At 34.7% G+C, this 20,413-nt stretch overlaps 1 protein-coding gene across 1 annotated transcript in view; it reads left to right on the forward strand.

Moving 5' to 3' along the window:
• The window catches only part of MALRD1 (MAM and LDL receptor class A domain containing 1), a 246,779-nt gene that overhangs the window by 95,314 nt on the left and 131,052 nt on the right, over nucleotides 1-20,413 (forward strand). The window contains exons 23-26 of the mRNA XM_064634936.1: nucleotides 717-827; nucleotides 1,669-1,882; nucleotides 6,288-6,535; nucleotides 9,618-9,915. Coding sequence (XP_064491006.1) covers nucleotides 717-827; nucleotides 1,669-1,882; nucleotides 6,288-6,535; nucleotides 9,618-9,915 — 871 coding nt within the window. The remainder of the gene's footprint in view (nucleotides 1-716; nucleotides 828-1,668; nucleotides 1,883-6,287; nucleotides 6,536-9,617; nucleotides 9,916-20,413) is intronic.

Below are 20,413 nucleotides of genomic sequence, written 5' to 3' on the forward strand. Positions count from 1 at the left end.
TATGGGGGCTTACAAGTCTTTCATTGCCCAAATTTATGAAATTTGGTCTTTATAAAAAAGGACCAAGTTTTTGTTTGTAAAAGAAAAAAATGTTTCATAAGAATCAGGACAAGACAATCTATCCCAGAAGAGCAGTCTAATGTATGTATGAACTAGTATATTTTCAGTAACACTTGTTAGTCATTTCCCCATGTTTTACAACTGAATTACAACCCAATAATGAAGAATTTTTATTCACTGTTAGCCACTCTAAGTAAATTAATAAGTTAGTCCAAGTTAAGGCTCTGGACTGAGTATGTTTTCCGAGATCAGAAAAGCTTAGAGCATTATTTCCTTAATATAGTCACTTATGCTGGCATATCTGTTTGCATTGGATAAGACATCAGGAAAAGGTTCTTCACTGAGAGGGTGGTCGGGCAGTGCAACAGGCTCCCCAGGGAAGTGGGCACTGAACCAAGCCTGTCAGAGTGCAAGGAGCATTCAGACAATACTCCTAGTCATATGATTTCATTTTAGATTGTCCTGCGAGGAGTAGGGATTTGGGATTGATGGTCCCTTCCAGTTCCAGATATTCTACGATTCTGCAATATTTAATGATGGTATAGAGATGAGATGTACAGGATGCTTTTGTACTCTTGTATACAATTAAGGGACCCTAAAGTGAATTGGAAATGGAAAGATATTTTTTAGTGACCTAGAATTATTTCCCTTTTTAGGTACTCTGTAAAACCAGTAACAGGACTTCTAAATTGTGGACTCAAAGTGGCAGCCAAGGTCCCCAGTGGAACAGAGCAGAAGTGTTCTTGGGAATTCGATCAAATTTTCAGGTGTGTATTCCTATACTATGTGCTTCCTACACAGCTGGCTTCAGTACTTCTATATTATACATACTTCACTTCCTCATTTCCCTTTTTACCCCGTACATGTATCTCTAATCTGAATAGCAAAAGTCATCTCTCTGTCTGTCTGAGTGGTTATCTGAGCTGGACTCAAGTTTTTTGGAGCTTTCTCATTCCTCTTTAATCTCAGACTGATATCCATTTTTAAGACTGAGAATCTCTTCTGTCCTTGAACCCAACTTAGGTTAAACTATTCTACTTCTTTCTCCTTATTGTGTAGTAAGTAAAAACATTGAAAATGAATCTTGAGCATGATGTTTGCTTTGAAATAAGAGTAGATTCCCAAGACCCTTAGAGATGCTTGCCGTGCTTAGTTGTAGTCTTATAAAGAAAAAACAGTCAGGAACATATTTTTAAGTGTTACATTACCTGATACTTCTGTCATGGACTTTTGATGAAACTTTAACATTCTTCTTGCATTTATGGGAATAAATGACTACTCTTTTTCAGACTTACTTTGCAGAAGTAGGTGAAACTCTTGCTATTAATTCAGGATGAGTGAGGGCTGGTATGTATGTTGCACAATTTATTTCCTTTTTTTTTTTTTTTTTGTTCTTGGTAGTGTTAGAAGATGACTCTTCAATAGCTATAGTGACAGATCTGTACAAGCTGTAGTACAAGCTTTTGTAGGACTGAGCTTTGAAGAACTGACCATTTCATATTCTAAGATTTGCAAGAACCACCAGTCTCTGTTCTTCTCATGTTGTGTGTATAAGCTTTTCTATACCTTATTAGTGGCTTACTGTAACAGCTCTGTAATTTTTATTAGGTTATTTTCAGGGCAAAACGTGGTATCAGTTACATGGGAGACGTGACAGTGGATGATATTACCTTTGAAGATTGTTCCCCTTTGCTCATCTCAAGCAAACCATGCACATCAGAGGAATTCACATGTGCCAACAAGTACTGCATCCCAAAGAATAATCTGTGTGATTTTGTAAACGACTGTGCAGACAACTCGGATGAAAGCCCTACTATTTGCAGTAAGAATGGATTCTTTTTTAATATAATTATCATAAGTAACTGTGCCTGCTGTGAATTTTTATTACTTGAATACTTTTGACGGCTTATCAGCTAAGAAAACAAACAAGAATAATTTGCTTAAAGTAATAATTTAGTTCTATTCCTTGGCTTTTAAGGATTTGAAATTACCATTATTTAATTTAAAATCACATTATAGAAAATACAAAGAACTGGTAATGAATTTCTTAAAATAACTCAGAAAGCAGCTGTCTTTAAAAGTAGAATACAATTATCCTGCTTTCCATATGAAAAGAATGTATTAAAGCTGAAAAAAAATACTTCAAGCATAATACCCTTGGGAGATGAGGGACCTACCTCCTTAGATATTCCAAGGATTGTCAGGTCTCTCACCAGATCATTTTAATCTCGATACTGTACAATATTGGTTTTACAAGAGGTATCAGGAAACAGTATATGTAGTATCTGATTCAAAGAATGATGTTTCACATCAAATGGCTCCTCCTGGATTACAATATATGGTATTAACACTTTCTTTTTTTTTTTCCTACTACAATAGTGAGAAAGGCTCACACAATCAAATCTACATTATTTGGTACCATATGAAAAGGTGCCTCATTTTTATGAAGAATGTGAATACAGTTTGTCAAATTCTCAGTGATACAAATTCTATGAAGCAAAAGTATGCTGCTATTCTATTGATCTAAAGTGAAGGGTGAAGGGACTCTGTTTTGCAAATTATTTTGGAAATTATTTTCATTTAACTCCTCAGTGATTTCCAATCCAGAAATAGTACATCACTAACCTTTATGGGGATATTCACCTCAGATCTTCTGTAATTAAAAATAAGGACTGTTTCAATTGGAACTACTTTATTGAAAAAGATTCTCAGGCTTTGGCTTTTACTTTCTGAAATATTTAAAAACTGTTTACTTTTTTTTTTGAGATTTTAGATTGTCTGTATTTCCCATCAAACACCATCAGCCAAGTAAAAACTGAAGCATTAAAGGCAAAATGGTTCAAACAGTCTGATGAAATTTAGTTTTGCAACCTACTAAAGTAAGGATTTTATTCTGATTTCCCATTGGAAAAGATGACTAGACACAGTCCCACAAAGTAAATGGTTTCCTCGAAAGTGGTTTTTTATTGTTATTTTTAAGTAAAGAAAAAAAGTTAAAAAAATTCTCAAAAAAAAAAACATTTCCCCATCTGCATTTTAAACTGTAAGCTTTACAGTGAAACATGATGGAGCTTTAAAAGCACATGGCTCATTACTGGGCTGAAACTTGTAAATCAACATGTATTTTGTTTCAGATAAAAAAGTAATCCCGTTTCATAGCATCTAATTGTACTGTAAATACTTGGCGACCAATTAGGACTTTTTTCTTAGGTCTGGTGGTGCTTTATTCAATAGTTTACATCAGGAGTTAGACTAATTTTTCCTTTCATTTTCTTTTTCATTTTTTCTTCAGTTTTGAAATAGGTATGCTGCTTTAAAATTCCACAATATGCCGGAGAATTAGGCATTTCTTTTATTGATCTTGCCTCTGCCTTATACATTTAATAATGTAGAAATACATCACAATACTTGCTGAAAATATATCTAACAGAAAAATACTAGTTCTTTTTTTTCCCAGCTTTTTCATAAGGCAGGCTGCCTCCAAAAAGAACAAAATGATAGGAAACACATATTTCCACTCTTTATGAAGGTTTCTTTATTCCAGCCATCAAATATTTGTTTCCTCACTGCTGAGCCATAGAATGGTAACTTGAAAACCTCAAACTTCAGAGCCTGAGGAAGGCTCTAGTAGGGCAAAACAGAATAGACCAAAGCACAGAGAACAAGAGATGGGCAGTTTTGTCCATCCATAGCAATTTTTTTTAAAAACATGAAGACAGACAACTTCTAGACATCTCCAAAGCACCTTTCAGGAGTAGTCATTCCTGGATTTCTAACTCTAGTTGTAGATATGGTGAGCTATGTGCATGAAGTCATCATACCTTAGTTAAGGAAATCTTTCTGCATCATATTGAAAGAAACTAGTCTCTAACCTTTGTTATATTCCTGAAATTCCAGAATGTCATTGGGACTACATCTCAAGACAATACTCACCAAGTCCAATTATCAATGTCTGGATAAAGCCAGTACTGCTGAGCTATAAACTATGCCTCATAAAGCTGAAATATTGCTATTAAGAGACCTGTGCCTTGGTTTTATTTGCTTTGAGGAGCGTGACAACAGTGCTGTAACATAAGTTAAGTACACATTTTAACAGATACACTGTTTTGTCAAATGTTTAGAAATTATTCCATTAGATAAGGAATGAATGATCCATGCTCAGAGCTGTTTTGCTCTACAGGTCTGCTCCCATAGTTTGCATTTCTTGTTCATCTAGGCATAGTTGGTAATAATATGCTCCAATTAATTATTTAGTTTATTATAAAGATATATTAGATCATTTGTGATCAATATGATTCAGTCTTACAGCTGTGTTTTTCTTAAATTATTGTCATTCAGTAGAACTAGTTCAGCAACCCTGTGTCACTGCTCCACAGAGAGAAGGATTAGCTTAGTTTTTGTACTTCATTAGTAAGAATTCTTTGTAGAAGTGTCTATTACCAAAGATTTAACATACAAATACACAGTCATCTGCTGTAACTCAAGCATCTAAGCAGGCTGCCTAAATTTTCTTTTTCATCAGTGGAGTGACTCATTTTTCAGGATGAAGTTCGTGCAACTTACAATCAGTTGTTTGAGTTAGATTAAATACATTGTCCTATAGGTATGAGTGTTTCTCTTTGTTGACTACAGAGATCCTACAAGGGCAACCAAATTTAGCTTAGGTAACATAAACATCTACAGCATTAGCAGGGACATTCCGTGATCATGAGTTAAGGTCTTGATTCTTGAAAACATGTCTTTAAAATAAAATAGTCAGTTGCATGCATGAGTTTTACTGACTCAGGATGGAACTTTTAAGTAACAGAAGAAATTTCTTAAAGAAGGATCTTGAAATTTTAGTAACTAAGTAATCATATGGCAAAATATGAGGATGAACCAATTTTATGGGCAGTTGAGGTAAACCACAGTCTATATTTTTCATGAAAGATAATCATATCATTTAGCACATCAGGTTTGGGTGATTTTAATTGTTATTTCAGATGGCCTCATATATGCCATAAAGGGCAAATGTAAAAGGCAGTGAAGCTATTTTTACTAAATAGTTCATATTTTTAAGAAAAAGTTTCTACCTTCTTTTTCACCTTATGACCTTAAGAGAGAAAAATACAAGGAAAAATTATTTCATCTGATTTCAGCCTGAAATTTTTGAGGTAGCTATCTGCACTCTTTGAGTACATGTGTAGATTCCAAAGATTCCAGCTCCTTGGCCTCATTACTGATGCTTCTGGTCAGCTGTCAATTAAATAAAGCTACTTTGAAATGGCTGAACTTTATCAGATCCCAGAAGAGGCTCAGGTTTTGTATACATTTTGCAAGAGAGCTTTTGTAATTTCTTATATTGTCAGACTAAATAATTGATACAGTTTCCAAATTTGTCTTCAAAGCACTTTCCTTTCCAGCAATAATAATAAGAATATTCAGGACACAGTCGAAAACCTCTTGATGGCTCTACTGAAATTCCAGCTTATTTCAGCAACTTTAGTCTTACTTGGTAATCATTATAATTAATTTATAGATGCATAGAGGGAAAAATATACAGAGCTTAAACTTCTAGAGTGGTGCAGTTGACCTCACCATAATTTAAGTGGACAGTTTACTCACCATGGTTGCTGTTTTGACATTAAAGATTTGAAAATTGATAAAAAACACACATGTTGATTCATATGAAAATTAACCAACATTATGACAACTACCTCTTTTTCTAGGCATTAAATACAACTTAAGGAGAAATCTAGATAATCACAGAATCATATAGGTTGAAAAAGACCCTTGATATCATCAAATCCTGCTGTCAACCTAGCATTGCCAGTTTCACCACTAAACCATGTCCCTGAGCACCATATCTACACATCTTTTAAATACCTTCAGAGATGGTGACTCAATCACTTCCCTGAGCAGCTTGTTCCAATGCCTGACGATCCTTTCAGCAAAGAAATTTTTCCTAATATCCATCTTAACCTCCTGACATGACTTGAAGCCATTTCTCCTCATCCTGTCCCTTGTTACTTTGGAGACCCTCACCTCACTACAGTCTCCTTTCCTGTAGTTTTCAAGAGCATTAAGGTTGCCCCTGAGCCTCCTTTTCTCCAGGCTGAACAACCACAGCTTCCTCAGCCACTCCTCATCAGACTTGTGCTCCAGACCCTTCACCAGGGTACAGTATATGTATCTAATTACATTCCAAAAAAAAAATCTGTTCTCATGTGTGTGCGAATGTCTTTCAGGTACATCTATTGGGCATTGCAATTTTGAGTTTGATCTTTGTGGGTGGAAGCAAGATGAAAATGATGATTTTGACTGGAACCTGAGAACTAGCAGTACATCAAAATTGGGCACTGGACCAGCTACTGATCATACACTGCAAGAGCCATCTGGTCATTATATTTTTATAAAGAGTTCATTTTTTCAGCTCCCAGGACAGAAAGCTAGGATTTCCAGTCCTGTCCTAAGCAGAAGGAATAAAAACTGCAAGGTACATGAGGGTGGGGTATTACCAGGAATAAAGAATTTGATTTCTAGATTGCATCAAAATAGTACTCATAAAATGAATAAAGTGATCACTGAAATAATTCCTCTGAAACAGTCAGTCCTATTTATGACATTATATAGTGCTTTTTGAAGGTTCTGACCAGTTATGAAACTTACTTTGCATTTGACCAAGCAAAGTGAAATTTCTGGTAAATGATATTGTGTTAATGAAAAAAAATTATTTCAAGACCCAGAGCTTCATCTTAGCAGATCAGAGAGTCTCTTAAAGTACTTTACTCCTTGCTATGTGTTATTAGTGGAGCAAATGTTACACCATATATTACAATAGACTTATGGGATCTTAGGCCCTTTCAGATCAATGGAAAATGTACATTTACATCAATGGGATAAGTTTTATGTAGAGAAAACAAAATATACATCAGAAACTATAAAGGGACATACACGAACAAAAATCTTTTGTCTGTATACAAGACTTTCACAAACAAAGCTTCATCTTCAAAAGAATAGAAATCCAAGCAAAAGAGCCTAAGTAGAAAGTAAGACTATGCCAAGATATATCTGCAAAAGAAAAAGAATTCTGCATCAAAGCATCAGTGATAAGGAATTATATTATCTGGAAACTTCAACCCATAAGAAAATCGTATATTTATATATTTATATATTTATATATTATTGTGGAGTAATACAAAGTTGTGTTAAAAAATAACCCTTATGTACCTTTTTTGAATTATTATTCACTGCAGAACATTGTGTAGAGATACCAGGCTGGTACTTCTGGTGTCTCTATAAGGAGTGCTTCTTCAAACCAGTGTTGAAGCACCATTGTTGCAGACTGTGGTGCCAAAAGAGATGGTGTTGAAAAAAAGTTTTAAATTTATTGTAATTAGTACCAGAAACATTTAGCATACCTTGTGATTCTGAGGGAATTTAAGAATATTAATAGAAAGCATGAATAATGTCATTAATATCAGCAATTTCTTTATGTTATGTGTAGTAGGAAGCATTTCATAGTTGTATGTTTTTGCAAATACTATATTTTCTGTAAATTTTTGAATTGTAATCTTTCCAATTTATTTCAGTATGAGAAAAGTATTTACAAATGGGACCAGTTGTTATAATTCTTTCAAAACTCTGTTATAAATTCTCCAGGATAAACCTGAAAATATTAAGTAGCCAACTGATGAATGACAACATCCAGAAAGACTTGTAGAACTAAGACTGGAGAGCTAGCCCATGTCCTGATGAAAAGCAAATAAGTATGGGAATGAATATTTCACATGAATTCAAGTTTGAATAATGTGGGGCCCCAGCCATGAAAGGACTTGGATATATGCTTAAAACTAAATTTGAGTATAGCTGTTAGCAAGATGATATTACTCCTACATGATATATCTTGAAATGATATAATAGAACAGAAGTTCTATTACAATCAACATACTGCAATAGACAGTATGTTGACTCTAATATATAAAATCATTCAGTGTAATTGAGATAAGTGTATTGCAGGTAAATGTGAAGTACAGAAAGAAATATTTAGAGTCAGGGAAGAGGGATGGAGTATAATTCAATTACCATAAAAGAAAGGAAAATATACAAAATACAGTCTGGTAATTTTGAAAAGAACTGTAGTCAGTCAGGAGTTGTGTGGTGGGAAACTCTATGAAAATATCTGCTCAGAATTTAATGACAGAAAGCAAACAAAATTCAGCAGTGGTAAAAAGAAAGAGATTAATCCTAAAAAAATGTGAAAACATTATATTATCTAAAGATATACACATATATTGAAAGAAAAGCCTCATTTAAAGGAGGATTTCAAGAGAAAAAGAGTAATCACAGGGCAGGAAAATGGCAGGTGAGTATAAATATTTCAAAGTAAGAAAACTGACTTATAAAAATTAGATTTGACTACATTGCACAGGAGATATTCTAAAAGTAAACACAGTAAAACTTTCAAAAGAATTGGAACACAAAGCCCTGGGTGGTTTTGCTAATCAATAATTAAAGGAAATAAATTAAATTGAAATGTAGGGGATTTTTTTAAATAGTATATTTATGCAATGCAATAGACTGCAGAAGCCTATAAATTCTATAGCACCAGGTAACACAAAGAGACATGGTTTTACATCTGCGTTACAGATATCATAACATCTGCTATTATGTTTTTATAACTATAATAAGTAAGTTAAGATTTTTCATACTTTAGGGCTTGTGCCATGCATTATGCTGGGAAGAAATTTGGGCTATAGACATGTGATAGGATATATACTGCATGATAGTATATATGATAGCATATATGATAGCATGAATTACCTTCTTTCAGGATCCTACGTGATTTTTGGAAATATTCTTATCTTTTTCAGAAACAAGATAATGAACTAGATTAAGCATTAATTTGACTAAATACAAGTATTCCTTTTTGCTTTTGAACTGGAAATAACTTAGAGTGTAATTAATGGTGAAGAATTTTCACAGCAATTTGTTTTATTTTCTGTATTTATTTGATGTTACTTTTGTGCTTCATAATTTTTTTTCCTCATTCTAATTAAAAATAAATAAATCACTGTTTTCTAATCCAAGGACATCTTATATCTTATTTTAGATTTTTTTTTTCTTTTCTGCATTTAGAAGATTTGCTCCCATTATAGATTAGGTTATTTTCTAATTACACACTCTATAATCTGGCACAAACACATCTATAACCAGATAATTGTTCAGTAAACTGAGTTGCTTCCCATATTGTAAATGGCACTACTCTATTCCTCTGTTTCCTTATTAAGTATTTTAATTCATTTACATTTACATGCAATAGTTATTCAAAGGGATGAAAGATCAACTGTTGAATATTTTAGTGCTGGCTTCAAAGTTTGGCTTATGGAATAGTTCAAAAATTGCCACTAGTAAGTCTTTTTCTGGGCATTTTAATTAAATTGTTTTTCAATCAATAAAATTAAGGGATATTGTGAATGTAACCAGTAATGCTCAGTTTAAGAATTAGTGTAAATATAAGAACAGAATGTGTCTGAAGTTGCCTATTCCACAGTTGATACTCTTGTTCTTGCTTACAGATAATTTTCTATTACCATATGTACGGAGCTCACATTGGATCATTGATTGTCTACCAAAGAACTACATTAAAACATGAAAGAATTCTTCTCAATCTTACTGGAAACCAGGGAAATTTCTGGCAGCGCAAGGCACTGACACTGGCTGGAAATGGAAACGAAGATTTTCAAGTTATCTTTGAAGGGATAGCTGGAAATGGTCCCAAAGATGGCATAGCACTCGATGACCTTACATTTTCCAAGGAGTGCTTACCATTGCAGGAGTTTTTACCAGCAGAACCCACAAAGCTGCCTCCAACAGGTATGTTCTTGCTGTGGACAGTCTAGGTAAGTCTAGAAAGAAGGAACAGCAGCAATGCTTTCATTTCTTTGTCTCTTCTTCAAAAGAGAAATAGAATAAAGACATGTAGAAACAAAAATGCTTTTAGACAATCCATGAAATTCTAATAAAAATATGTTATGAAGTAATTATGAAGTAATTTTTTGGGTACTGATTTAACACCCGTGAAGCTTCTTGTCTGGTGATGTTTACTTAGACAATATCCTGGTTAATTTAGTAGGATTTATTTTTCAATAGTTTTAAAATGTAGTTATTGTAAAACGAAGAACTGAATGGGAAAGAGCCAATATGGATAGTTTGCAATAAGGACAAGAAACTTTAATACTTTTGGCTGATGGGAATTGCTATTGATACTGTTTAGACACCACATCCATCTTCCTGTGTGGTGTGGTGCAATTATTTGCACCATCCTCACTTCCTACTCAAGGGAAATAAGATTCAGCAAACACCAGAAATAATAAAGTTCTGATGGGGATGGATCCCAATAACACCAAGGTAAGAGCTACTCATGAAAGCACTGATGTTTTTCATTACCATTATTTGCTTGGACACAAATGATGAACGAGAAACTCTTTTTGACAGAACAGGACCAATATTTTTTCCTCCTTCCACATTTATCACAGAGCTACTCAAATGTAAACCCCTGATGTGGAATTTAGGAGATGCATTTTTTTCCTGGGCCTAGTACAAATTTCCTGCATGGCTGCAGAGAGTCATTTTATCTCACTTCTCTGTGTTTCTGATCAATAAAATAAAGTTAATATTTCCCAATGTCATGGACTACCAGGAGAATGAATCATTAATTTATGTGAGATACTTTGCTTTGTTACTGCTGCTAATGGGTAGTCTTCCCCTTTAGGATATCATTAAGCACTGCTCAGGCATTGAGAAATAACACTGATGAGACTGCATCAAACCCAACAAATTACGCTGTACTTCACACACAAGATAAGCAGAAAAGATACAGGCAAAGGTTCTAGGCATCTCTCTGATAAGGTGCCAGTTACAGTACATAGTATTGTGTTCCTACTTGTGCTAAACAAGTCACAGGAATTTACTGCAAATGAGATTGCTATTTTAAAGTTCAGCTTTATATGAACATTAAGAGGAACACTAACCAAGATTTCTAATTCTTTATTTTTGTTGTATTCAATCTCTATCCTCTTAATGGTAGATGCAAGTCCCTATGGCAATGTTAGAAGCTTTAAAAGCTTTGGTTTTGATAGTAAAGGATGTTCCAAAACACTTTTATTATATATATAATAAAAAAGCTACTAAAATCTCAGGAAAGAGCCACCAGAGACTGATTTCTTGGTGTATCTCATCTAAGATGTACTTTGTGAACTTTGTAGATTCACAACACTTTGAGGTAATGGTGTAAATTCATCCTTATGGTGAACCATTTTTTTATATCAACAAATTTCTCTTGTCCGGGATAAGAGTTTACATCAGCCACCGAGAGGTTCAACTTACAGCTACCATTTAGCAGTGATATCTGTTTGGATCATTGCTCAAAAAGTGTGCTTACAAACCAGAGCATACCTACAGAAATGCTCTGAACAGTGACAAAATGCATGCTGGAAGTTGTGAAAAGTGCTCTGTAATGCAACTTTTTTAACTAGAACCAATTAGAGTGACTGTGATGATCAGCTGCAAAAATGCAGACTCTTAGACTTATCTGCTTATATGCAAAGTTTAGCCAAAAGTGAAAGATTTTTTTATCCATTTATCAAATTTTTTCAAGTTTCTGAGGATGATGAACATCATCCTCAGATGATCTGTTCCTTTCTTGTCTCCAGCTAGGGAGAATGGTTGTTAAGCCAAAATATTTCCACTCCAAGAGAGAGATTTGTAGGTTTTGAGGTCTATTCTAATACAATTCGTTTTTAATGTCTTTTTTTTTTTTTTTGTAAATTATCTTCATAACACACACAGCAAGGGAGAATCTACTGAATCTTATTGAACAATATTGCTATGTAAGACAAATATACTAAGGAGATCTGTGCTTGTTATTTCTGCACATAGAGAAATGGATGTTGGCAATGGAAGCTGTGCAGAGACTAAATAGAATTGAGCTATTAACTTTTCCTATCTGTGACAGAGATTCTCACTGTTCAGGAGGATTGTTCCCTGACTATATATAAACACTTTGAAGTTCTACACATTAACAAAAATATATTCTAAGGTGGTTATTTCTTTCAGAAAAGCATGCAATAATGTTTAAAGGCTGAAAGCAATCACTGGACAGCTAGAAAAAATATTTTTGAAAGTTAGCATTGTCATTTTCTGTAAACTGACAGGTTATTGTAGACTGTCCTCATGATGTTGCTTAGCAACAGCAAAGCTGAAGTGGAAAGCCTCTGAGAGCCACTTAAATTGCTGGGCCTGAGAAACAATAAATATCATTTTAGCCTGGCCCTTATCAACTTTTCACTGTATGAACAGTGATGCATGGGGGAACATCAGTTTTTGCTCATGTCCCACAGTCGTACCACGTGTAGGAAAATACAAAGACAGTTTTGTTCTGACAATGCTATTTATGCCTGTTGCTGTGTCTCTGCAGTGGGGTAAGATTCCTGAGTTAGATTCTGCTCTGTGTGAAGGGCTACCTGTATCCACACCTGCCCAGGGACAGACCCTAGTCACACTGAACTTCATAAAAGTTGCACTTGTTTCTGTATCGGGTTTGTGTGGCAAGGGTTTGGGCTGGGAGGAGGGCTGCAGGGGTGACTTCTATGAGAAGCTGCCAGAAGCTTCCCTCGTGTCTGACAGAGCCAAAGCCAGCCAGCTCCAAGACGGACCTGCCGCTGGCCAGGGCTGAGGCCATCAGTAATGGTGGCAGTACCTCTGCATTAACACACTTGAGAAGGGGAAAAGTTGTTGCACAACAGCAATTGTGGGTGGAGAGAGGAGTGAGAATACGTGAGAGGAACAGTTTTGCTGACACCGGGGTCAGGGAAGAAGAAGTGAGAGGAGGTGCTCCAGGTGCTGGAGCAGATTCCCTAGCAGCCTAGGGTGAATACCATGGTGCGGTAGGCTGTCCCGCTGCAGACCATGGAGGTTAATGGTGGAATAGTTATCCACAAGTTATCCATGAGTCATATTTTATACTTATAGTCTCTTTCACAAGAGACATCACAGATTTGGCAACAACTTCCATGTCCTCCAAATTTGCTTGTCCTCTCTTTTTGCCATCCTTTCTCTCCTGCACTGTTGTTACTGACTATAAAAATGGCACATCCCTCCATCAGAATTTCTGTTCCTGTCTCTGTAGCATTTGCCTGAGAATACAACACCTGTCAAGGGCTGCTGATCAGATTAGCAGGCTACAATAAAGAAAAGCTATTCCCAGAGACTAGAGAACTGTTCCCTGCTCGCTTCAGGTTTGTAGAGAAGACAGTTATTTTCAAAAAATTAAAAGCAAGTCACTGAAGTGTTGCATATGTCTTTCAAAACACAGGAATATTCACAGAGGACCACATCAAGGTCCATTTTACTTGATATCCTGTCTCTACTGCTGTCAGTGAGATGCTGAACATATATGATGCTTCCTTCTAATGTTCCTAATATTTCCTTTTTAGGAGACCTTATGAACCAAATGTGGTCTTGTATATGTAGTAAACCTTAATGTATTTGCCTTCTGTGTAGAGTCTGGTTTCCCTGGGAACACATTCAGCCCCTTTCTCATTTTTGGCAGCATGTTGTACAGTTTTGCCACTTGCTGAGAAAGCAACTCTATTTACACCCTGTCTCCTTTGGCTGAAAATGGTGAACAACAGTCAAACACACCTACTCCAGATTGTTCTCTTTGCACTCATTCCTCCTTAAGCAACGTTATACATGAAAGGAGTTGCAGCTTATTCCTTACATGGAAACTATTCCATATGTTTTCCTTTCTCTCGCTTTTTAAAAAATCTACTATACTCTTTCAGGATTATAAAATCAGCTCTGTGTAGAGCATTTAGGAAATGAATGATCAATGGAATAATACTGTAACAAAATTATTCTTTCTCTCTTTTCTCTCTTTCCTGATAAATCCTAAAGCCTTGTTTGTTTTGTCCTTTTTGAACACTGGGCTTTTGTGTTCCTGGAGCTATTTCAGTACTCTGCTCTGTCAGTACTCTTTAGGAGCGGTAATGATAGGATCCCACCACCTCTATGTGAAGACAGACTGTGTTATTTTGTGTAACTCAAGGTCTCATTTCGTTGCCAGTCACTCAGGATGCAATTAATTTGCTTAACTGTGGCTGTTTTTCTCCATTGTAGTTGTATAAAATAACTGACACACCTGTTGGGGTTGGATGTTACAGGGATTCTAGGAAAGCCAAATGTCCTGCAATGCAAGCTGATATCAGGAAGGTTGCCCAGTTTATAACTAGCAGTGGGAGCAGTCACATTAAGCAAATTAATTTTCATAAAATACTTTTCCTATTATTTATAGTTATTCCTAGCTTATGTCACCCTGAAAAACTTCGTATTGTCATTGTTTCTTAACTCATTACTCATGCACTTTCCTTGTCTTTTATAAGTGCTAAAGAACACAATCTTGCTATGTTTTTCTGTTCTTTGCTTAGTTTTTTGTTTGTTTTGGTTAGTGGGGGTGTTTTTTGTGCCAGACTGATTTTTTAATCATTTTAGCACAAAAGTCTAATTCACAAAAAAAAAAAAAATTAAAATTTATAAATTCATCAGCAACATAATTAAAATAAATATAAGCAAAGTAATAGAATTATCATAAAATCAGATTTGCCAAAAATATTTTCATTTGAAATATTGCTCAGAAGTTTAGTGTACTCTAAAGGCCAAAGGGTATTCCTTGTATCACTCTTTTGCAGTTATAATTAGATCTATAAAAATTTACAGACACATAAACAGAAATAACCATGGCAGTTATTGTAACTAATATATAATTACAAGAACTTTCACATTTTATGCTTCAGTGCATAATGTGATCTTATACTGAAAGGAGGAAAAATATCTTTTTATGGAAATCTAATTGAATAACAAAGCATTTAGAGCTTTCTTTGAAACAGTCAGAATCAACCACTAACTGTGAGAACAGCACGTGAAACAAATAAAGTAGAATGTCTAAAGCATTTAAAAACAGTTCTAGAAAAAGAGAAACAAAGCAAAAAATGAAACTGAAACCAAGCAAACAGACAAATAAATGAAAAAACCCAAAACAACTACAGCAAAAGCCAAAACACAAAACCACAGTCCTCTATAAAGAGGACTCATAATTTCTTTTGGAAGATTGGCTATGTCTATATAGCTACCTTAATTGCATGAAGCAAGTTGTGAATTTTTTTATTCATTAGTATCTGAAGAGAAACAGACTCAGATGTATCTAGAATGAAATTCCATGGAAGTGGCAATTTTCATTTTCACCTATATAATAATACAAAAAGTTTATAATTGTAGCCTAGACTTTTAAAACTAAGAAATCGACAGGTTTAATTTTTTCTCTCTCCTTTCTGGTACAGGACACAATTACTTCCGTACTTTTCAGAAAAATGGTGGAAATGCAATAGAATATGTAGATCGGTTTAGTAGCTTGATATAAAGCTACTAATTTTGGATATAAAATAATCATGCATACAGATGAATTCAATTCAACTTCTACATATATTTTCTGGGTGTTATAATAAAAATTATCCTTTTATTGACAGTGAAGGAGAAAAATACATATCCTGGATTTTCATGTTGCATTTTCTGATTCTGTGAAGCTTTCTCCAGTTAAATTTCTTGTCCATGTAATTGTAATTGCTGTACTTTATCAATTTAATTGGAAATATTGCCCTTGCGCCACCTTTATCATTCCACAGTTTCTTCATTTTGTTTGTTGATAGCTAGGACTTTGATCTACCCCCTTTTATTTTGAGTTCTAGCATTACCAGGTTGTATGAGGATTTGAAAGCAATGTGCCCATTTGCTAAACTAAAAAAGAAAATTCCATTTATTTGTACTGGTCTAATTTACAAAATAATGACAGAAATCTGATACACATTGTAAATTTAAAGCTACATTGGTGTTAAAAATATTTTTTAGGATACATTTTTGTCCATAACCAACTACCATATTTGAACAAAAATGAAGTACAGATAATTTGCAGGCATTTCCCATAATTCATTAAAATTTTATGGCAAAGAAACAAATTTTTTCCCTAGGCATTCCCAGACCTAATACCTTGAAAGTGAATTAAAGCTCAACAATTCTTTGGATCAGCAGTCAGAGCCTGGGCTGGGCCCATAACTGATTACAATTCTAGAAACTGGACCACGGAATGTGATTAATGTCATCTCAGAACATGATTAATGTCATCGAAGGTCCTTGGAGGTAGGACACTGTCAGCACTTGTTTTTCTGTTTTGCAGAACAGTTTAACATGTTCAAAACTTTCCTCAGCTCTTAGGTCTCCACAGACTTGCTTCTGAGTAAGGTGTCACAGAGCAGACATCTAAATAAGTAAGAGGGCAGGAGAAACAAATTTGCTCACCCATTCCCTTATGTGTTACATATTCCACATTAAGGGCTGGCCTCTGATTGGGTGAACTGAGAACATGAAAGCTCTAACCCTACTTTGCATTCCAAGAACTAACAAACAAATTACTCTTAGTTGAGTGTAATTATTGCTTTTCTTTTTCTCACACACCTAAAAGTAGAGAAATAATGTTGCAGTACAGCACATTCTCAGAAATATCAAGTGTTTTTACTATTAAGTCTCGCAACAGCAAAAATTATCTGAAAAAAAAGTTATATTTCACAGTATCTAGTCCTATTTTACTGTCAGTGCAGTACAACTTTTCTGGGCATTTTGAATTGTCTAGACATCCTGGAACAAAATTTCCATGCGTGGTTAAGACTGAAAGCACATGTGTGCTTCTTTATTCTGCCTGTCTAACTGTAGGAAACAAGCTGTAACTTTAATGTTTTTTCAGCACATACTTATCAATAGTCTCCTCAGGTTACATTTTACTTTTTTAGTTATGGTGTTGCATTTTCAATATGGTATACAGTAGACAAAAAACACATTATTTTTCATAAGATATTTGTAAATTGTATTTGAAAGTTCAGTTTATACATTATAATTTACAAAGCCAATTTAAGGCAATTCACTGCACACCTTCATTTTCATTCTCTGATTTATTTTGTTCTCAGACTTGTCAACAGAATATGACTTCCAAGTAGAATGATACTGGAAGTTGCATAAGTTACCTAACTATCACAAGATGTGCCTGGATGCTGTTAAGTGTTAAGATAAACAAAGTTAACAACCAAAAAGTGGTAAAAAGACTGTTAAATGTCAAAATTTGTAAAGCATTTCTGACTGTGGAAGGACCACCATTGTTTTACACTTAAAAGTCAGAACATCTCACATGACTTAGATAAGGAGAAGAAATTAAAGAAATAGAAGTTACAAAAACTGCTTTTTTGATGATTGGAAACTTCCAACTATCTAGCATATGAGCAAAGATTGTGTCACCAATAATCACGGAGGTTGTCCTCTAGAAAAAAATGATGGGAAGTTGTTGACTGAGGCTTCATGGTCTTTACCAAGCAGAGAGGAAAAAAAAATATCTGATTTTCCTCTCCAACTAGACTGGAGAGGGAACATGTCAGTGAACTGAAGAAAACAAAGATTCTTTTCTCCACCTTTCTTTTTAATAAACACTTCTTTCTTTGAGGAAAGTCCTTACTATTTGTGTGCTGCATTATTAGATGTCTGAGTAAAAAATAAATTTGGGGGGAAGAGGAGAGACAAATTAGAATATCTTCATTGGCATATAATCATTAGGTAAAGTAAATTCAAATTTTATGAAACTTATCTAAGACTTGAAATATTTAGAGTGGGATTCAGCTCCAAGTTAAGACTGAAATCAGGTGTCATGTACTCCAGATGTGTCAGATATCTAAACTGCAGTTATTGTAAATGTTATTGATCTTTTGCTGCCCAGATGCTTGACACAACTGAATAACACGAGAAGTATTCATTATTTGTGATGCAGCAGGGTGTCTAAGAAATCCTGACAGTGCTGACAGATGTATAACAGGAGATATGGAAAGTATGTGCCTTCAGGTGGTGACAAGGACACATTCTGCAATGCTATGTGGGTGGGCAATCAATTAAAATTCTAGGTTTCTACTTTAGCATAATGGAATCATTCTTTGCAGTCCAATGATTGTTACCAACCAGAATCCCATCAATTTTAAGGGCAACTTGGACACTTAGCTTGATACATCTAAACATACTAGTATATGTCTCTGTGAGCTGAATACCACCTAAGTTTTTAGTTTAGGACTCTTTTAAACTCATTAGGCACCACGAAATAGTTCTATTTTCATCATCTCTTACAGGTCTCTCTCTTTTCCTGGATTAGTTAAGATTTGCTTTACATGTGATGGCAGTGCATCATGTCCTCTGCTTTAAAATATATATATTCTTCAGTTTTAGATAAAAGAAGCTTATGCAAAGTAAATGCTTATCTATAACAACTTTTTGTGTCTAAATTTGACAGAATAGTTCCTCATTTAACAAATTGCTATTTGATTTTTTTAAAAAAGAGAAATATGACATTCATAAACAGAAACATCTATAGCCATGTGGCTATTTAACAGCCAATTATCAAGTAAAAATAGACACACTATCTTTAACGCTGCTGATGCTTTTGAGAAAGCATGTAGGATCACTCTCGAGGAGAAAAGACAATGCAGAAAGAATCGTGCCTTGCAGAATTTACCACCTAAGGAGTCTTTCTGCTGTGCCTTTGGCAACCGGACGTGTCTATCTTGTATTGGCCTTTTTAGCCACCAACGCGCTTGCAACAAATGTGGGTAGAGCCCTTCCCAAATCTTCGTTTGCGGAGCCCAGTCATGATCAAGTAAAAATTAACTATTTGTTTCTTGAGATTAAAAGGAACACACCCTGTACACCAGACCAGGAGTTATGTCTACTCTGTCTCTTCCAATGGAGACTGTACTTTTGGCTTTCCCCTGTGTATCTAAAGATACAATCCTAGAGCAAGTACTGACTTCTAATTATCAAACTGTTTGAGAATAAATTCGGGAAACATGTTTGAAATAACTCTTCTTGGGACATTTTGCCATTTTTCTTGCTTCTGCAAAAAACCACAATAGCACACAGAGAAAGGCTCTGTACAAGCAGAATGTTTGCTCTAAAGAAAGTATTTTCCTACTGAGAAAATGAGTAACGGCTACACCAGTCCCCTTTCACGTGACAATATCAATAGCAAGTTATAATTATTCCACGTTCAGAAACTCAGGAACGATTTTGATCTTAAGCTTTTAAGCCTACTTGCTGAGTATTCATAAATCTGAACACAAATGTTTTAGTGGGATAGACAAAACCTAACAATTAGAATGCTAGATAGCAAGTTACTTTTTCTAGTGATCAGGAATAATCAGTAACTGATACAGAAAACAAAAAATCACTATCCAAGAGAGAAACTATTGTTATTCATAAATATTTTTTATAATACAATAACAAATCCTTGATAAATAGTATCTTAAGCTAAAGTCTTGCCTCTTTCTCTATATATAAGAAGGAAAAGATCCTTTCTATAGCAGAGCTATTGCTGCACTGTTGTGCCAAGCAGGGACACAGATAGATTCATACACATCCTACAACTTACTTCCTTTGGAATCAATTTCTGTGACTCTGTATAGTGACTTTTAGGAGATGTATATATATATATATATATATATATATATATGCATTCAAATGTAAATGCTCAAGAGAACTACTTCCAAGTAGATGCTATACATTCATCAAAAAGCTATTCCAGTCATGAGCTAAAGTGCCAAGGCTGCTATAACACAGCTTTACTACAATTCTTTACTTCTGTCCCTGGAGAATATCTCAGGATATTGAAACTCCGGGTTTTGAGAGAATATTTACCTGTTAATGGAGATAAAGATTTTCAAGAGCTGAAATGGTTAATTTGAGTGCTTGTTTAACCAGGCCAGTATTCAGTATTCTGGCGCATACAAAACACGATCTATCAATGTATGAACCTGGAAAGACTCAGAGATTTACTTTAGATTAAAAAAAAAATAATTCAATTTGGATGCCCACCCTCAAGTTTCTGAGAACCATATGTCACAAAGCAGATATGACACAGGAAAAATCTTTCTTGTGGTTTTGTATTTTGAAATTGTCGAAGCTCCAAAAGAGGATTATGTAAGAAAGTTTTCAGCTTCTATTGGACTTTGAGATGAAGGTTTGAGCTAGGTTAATATGAAGGGTTTGAGTAGTATTGTTTTTTGGGTTTCTGGTATGTTTGTACTTCTGTATTTCCTTTACCTTCCCTTCTAAGGGAAGGAAAGCTGAATGGCAGAGCTTACATAGAGATCACTGTATCTGATGTGGCCATGAATAAATTTAGGCTAGATGCTAAAAGGATTCCTTATCTAAAAACCCGAAAATAGCATTTCAGTAACAG

Source organism: Pseudopipra pipra, chromosome 1 (assembly GCF_036250125.1).
Source record: "Pseudopipra pipra isolate bDixPip1 chromosome 1, bDixPip1.hap1, whole genome shotgun sequence".
NCBI lineage: Eukaryota > Metazoa > Chordata > Aves > Passeriformes > Pipridae > Pseudopipra > Pseudopipra pipra.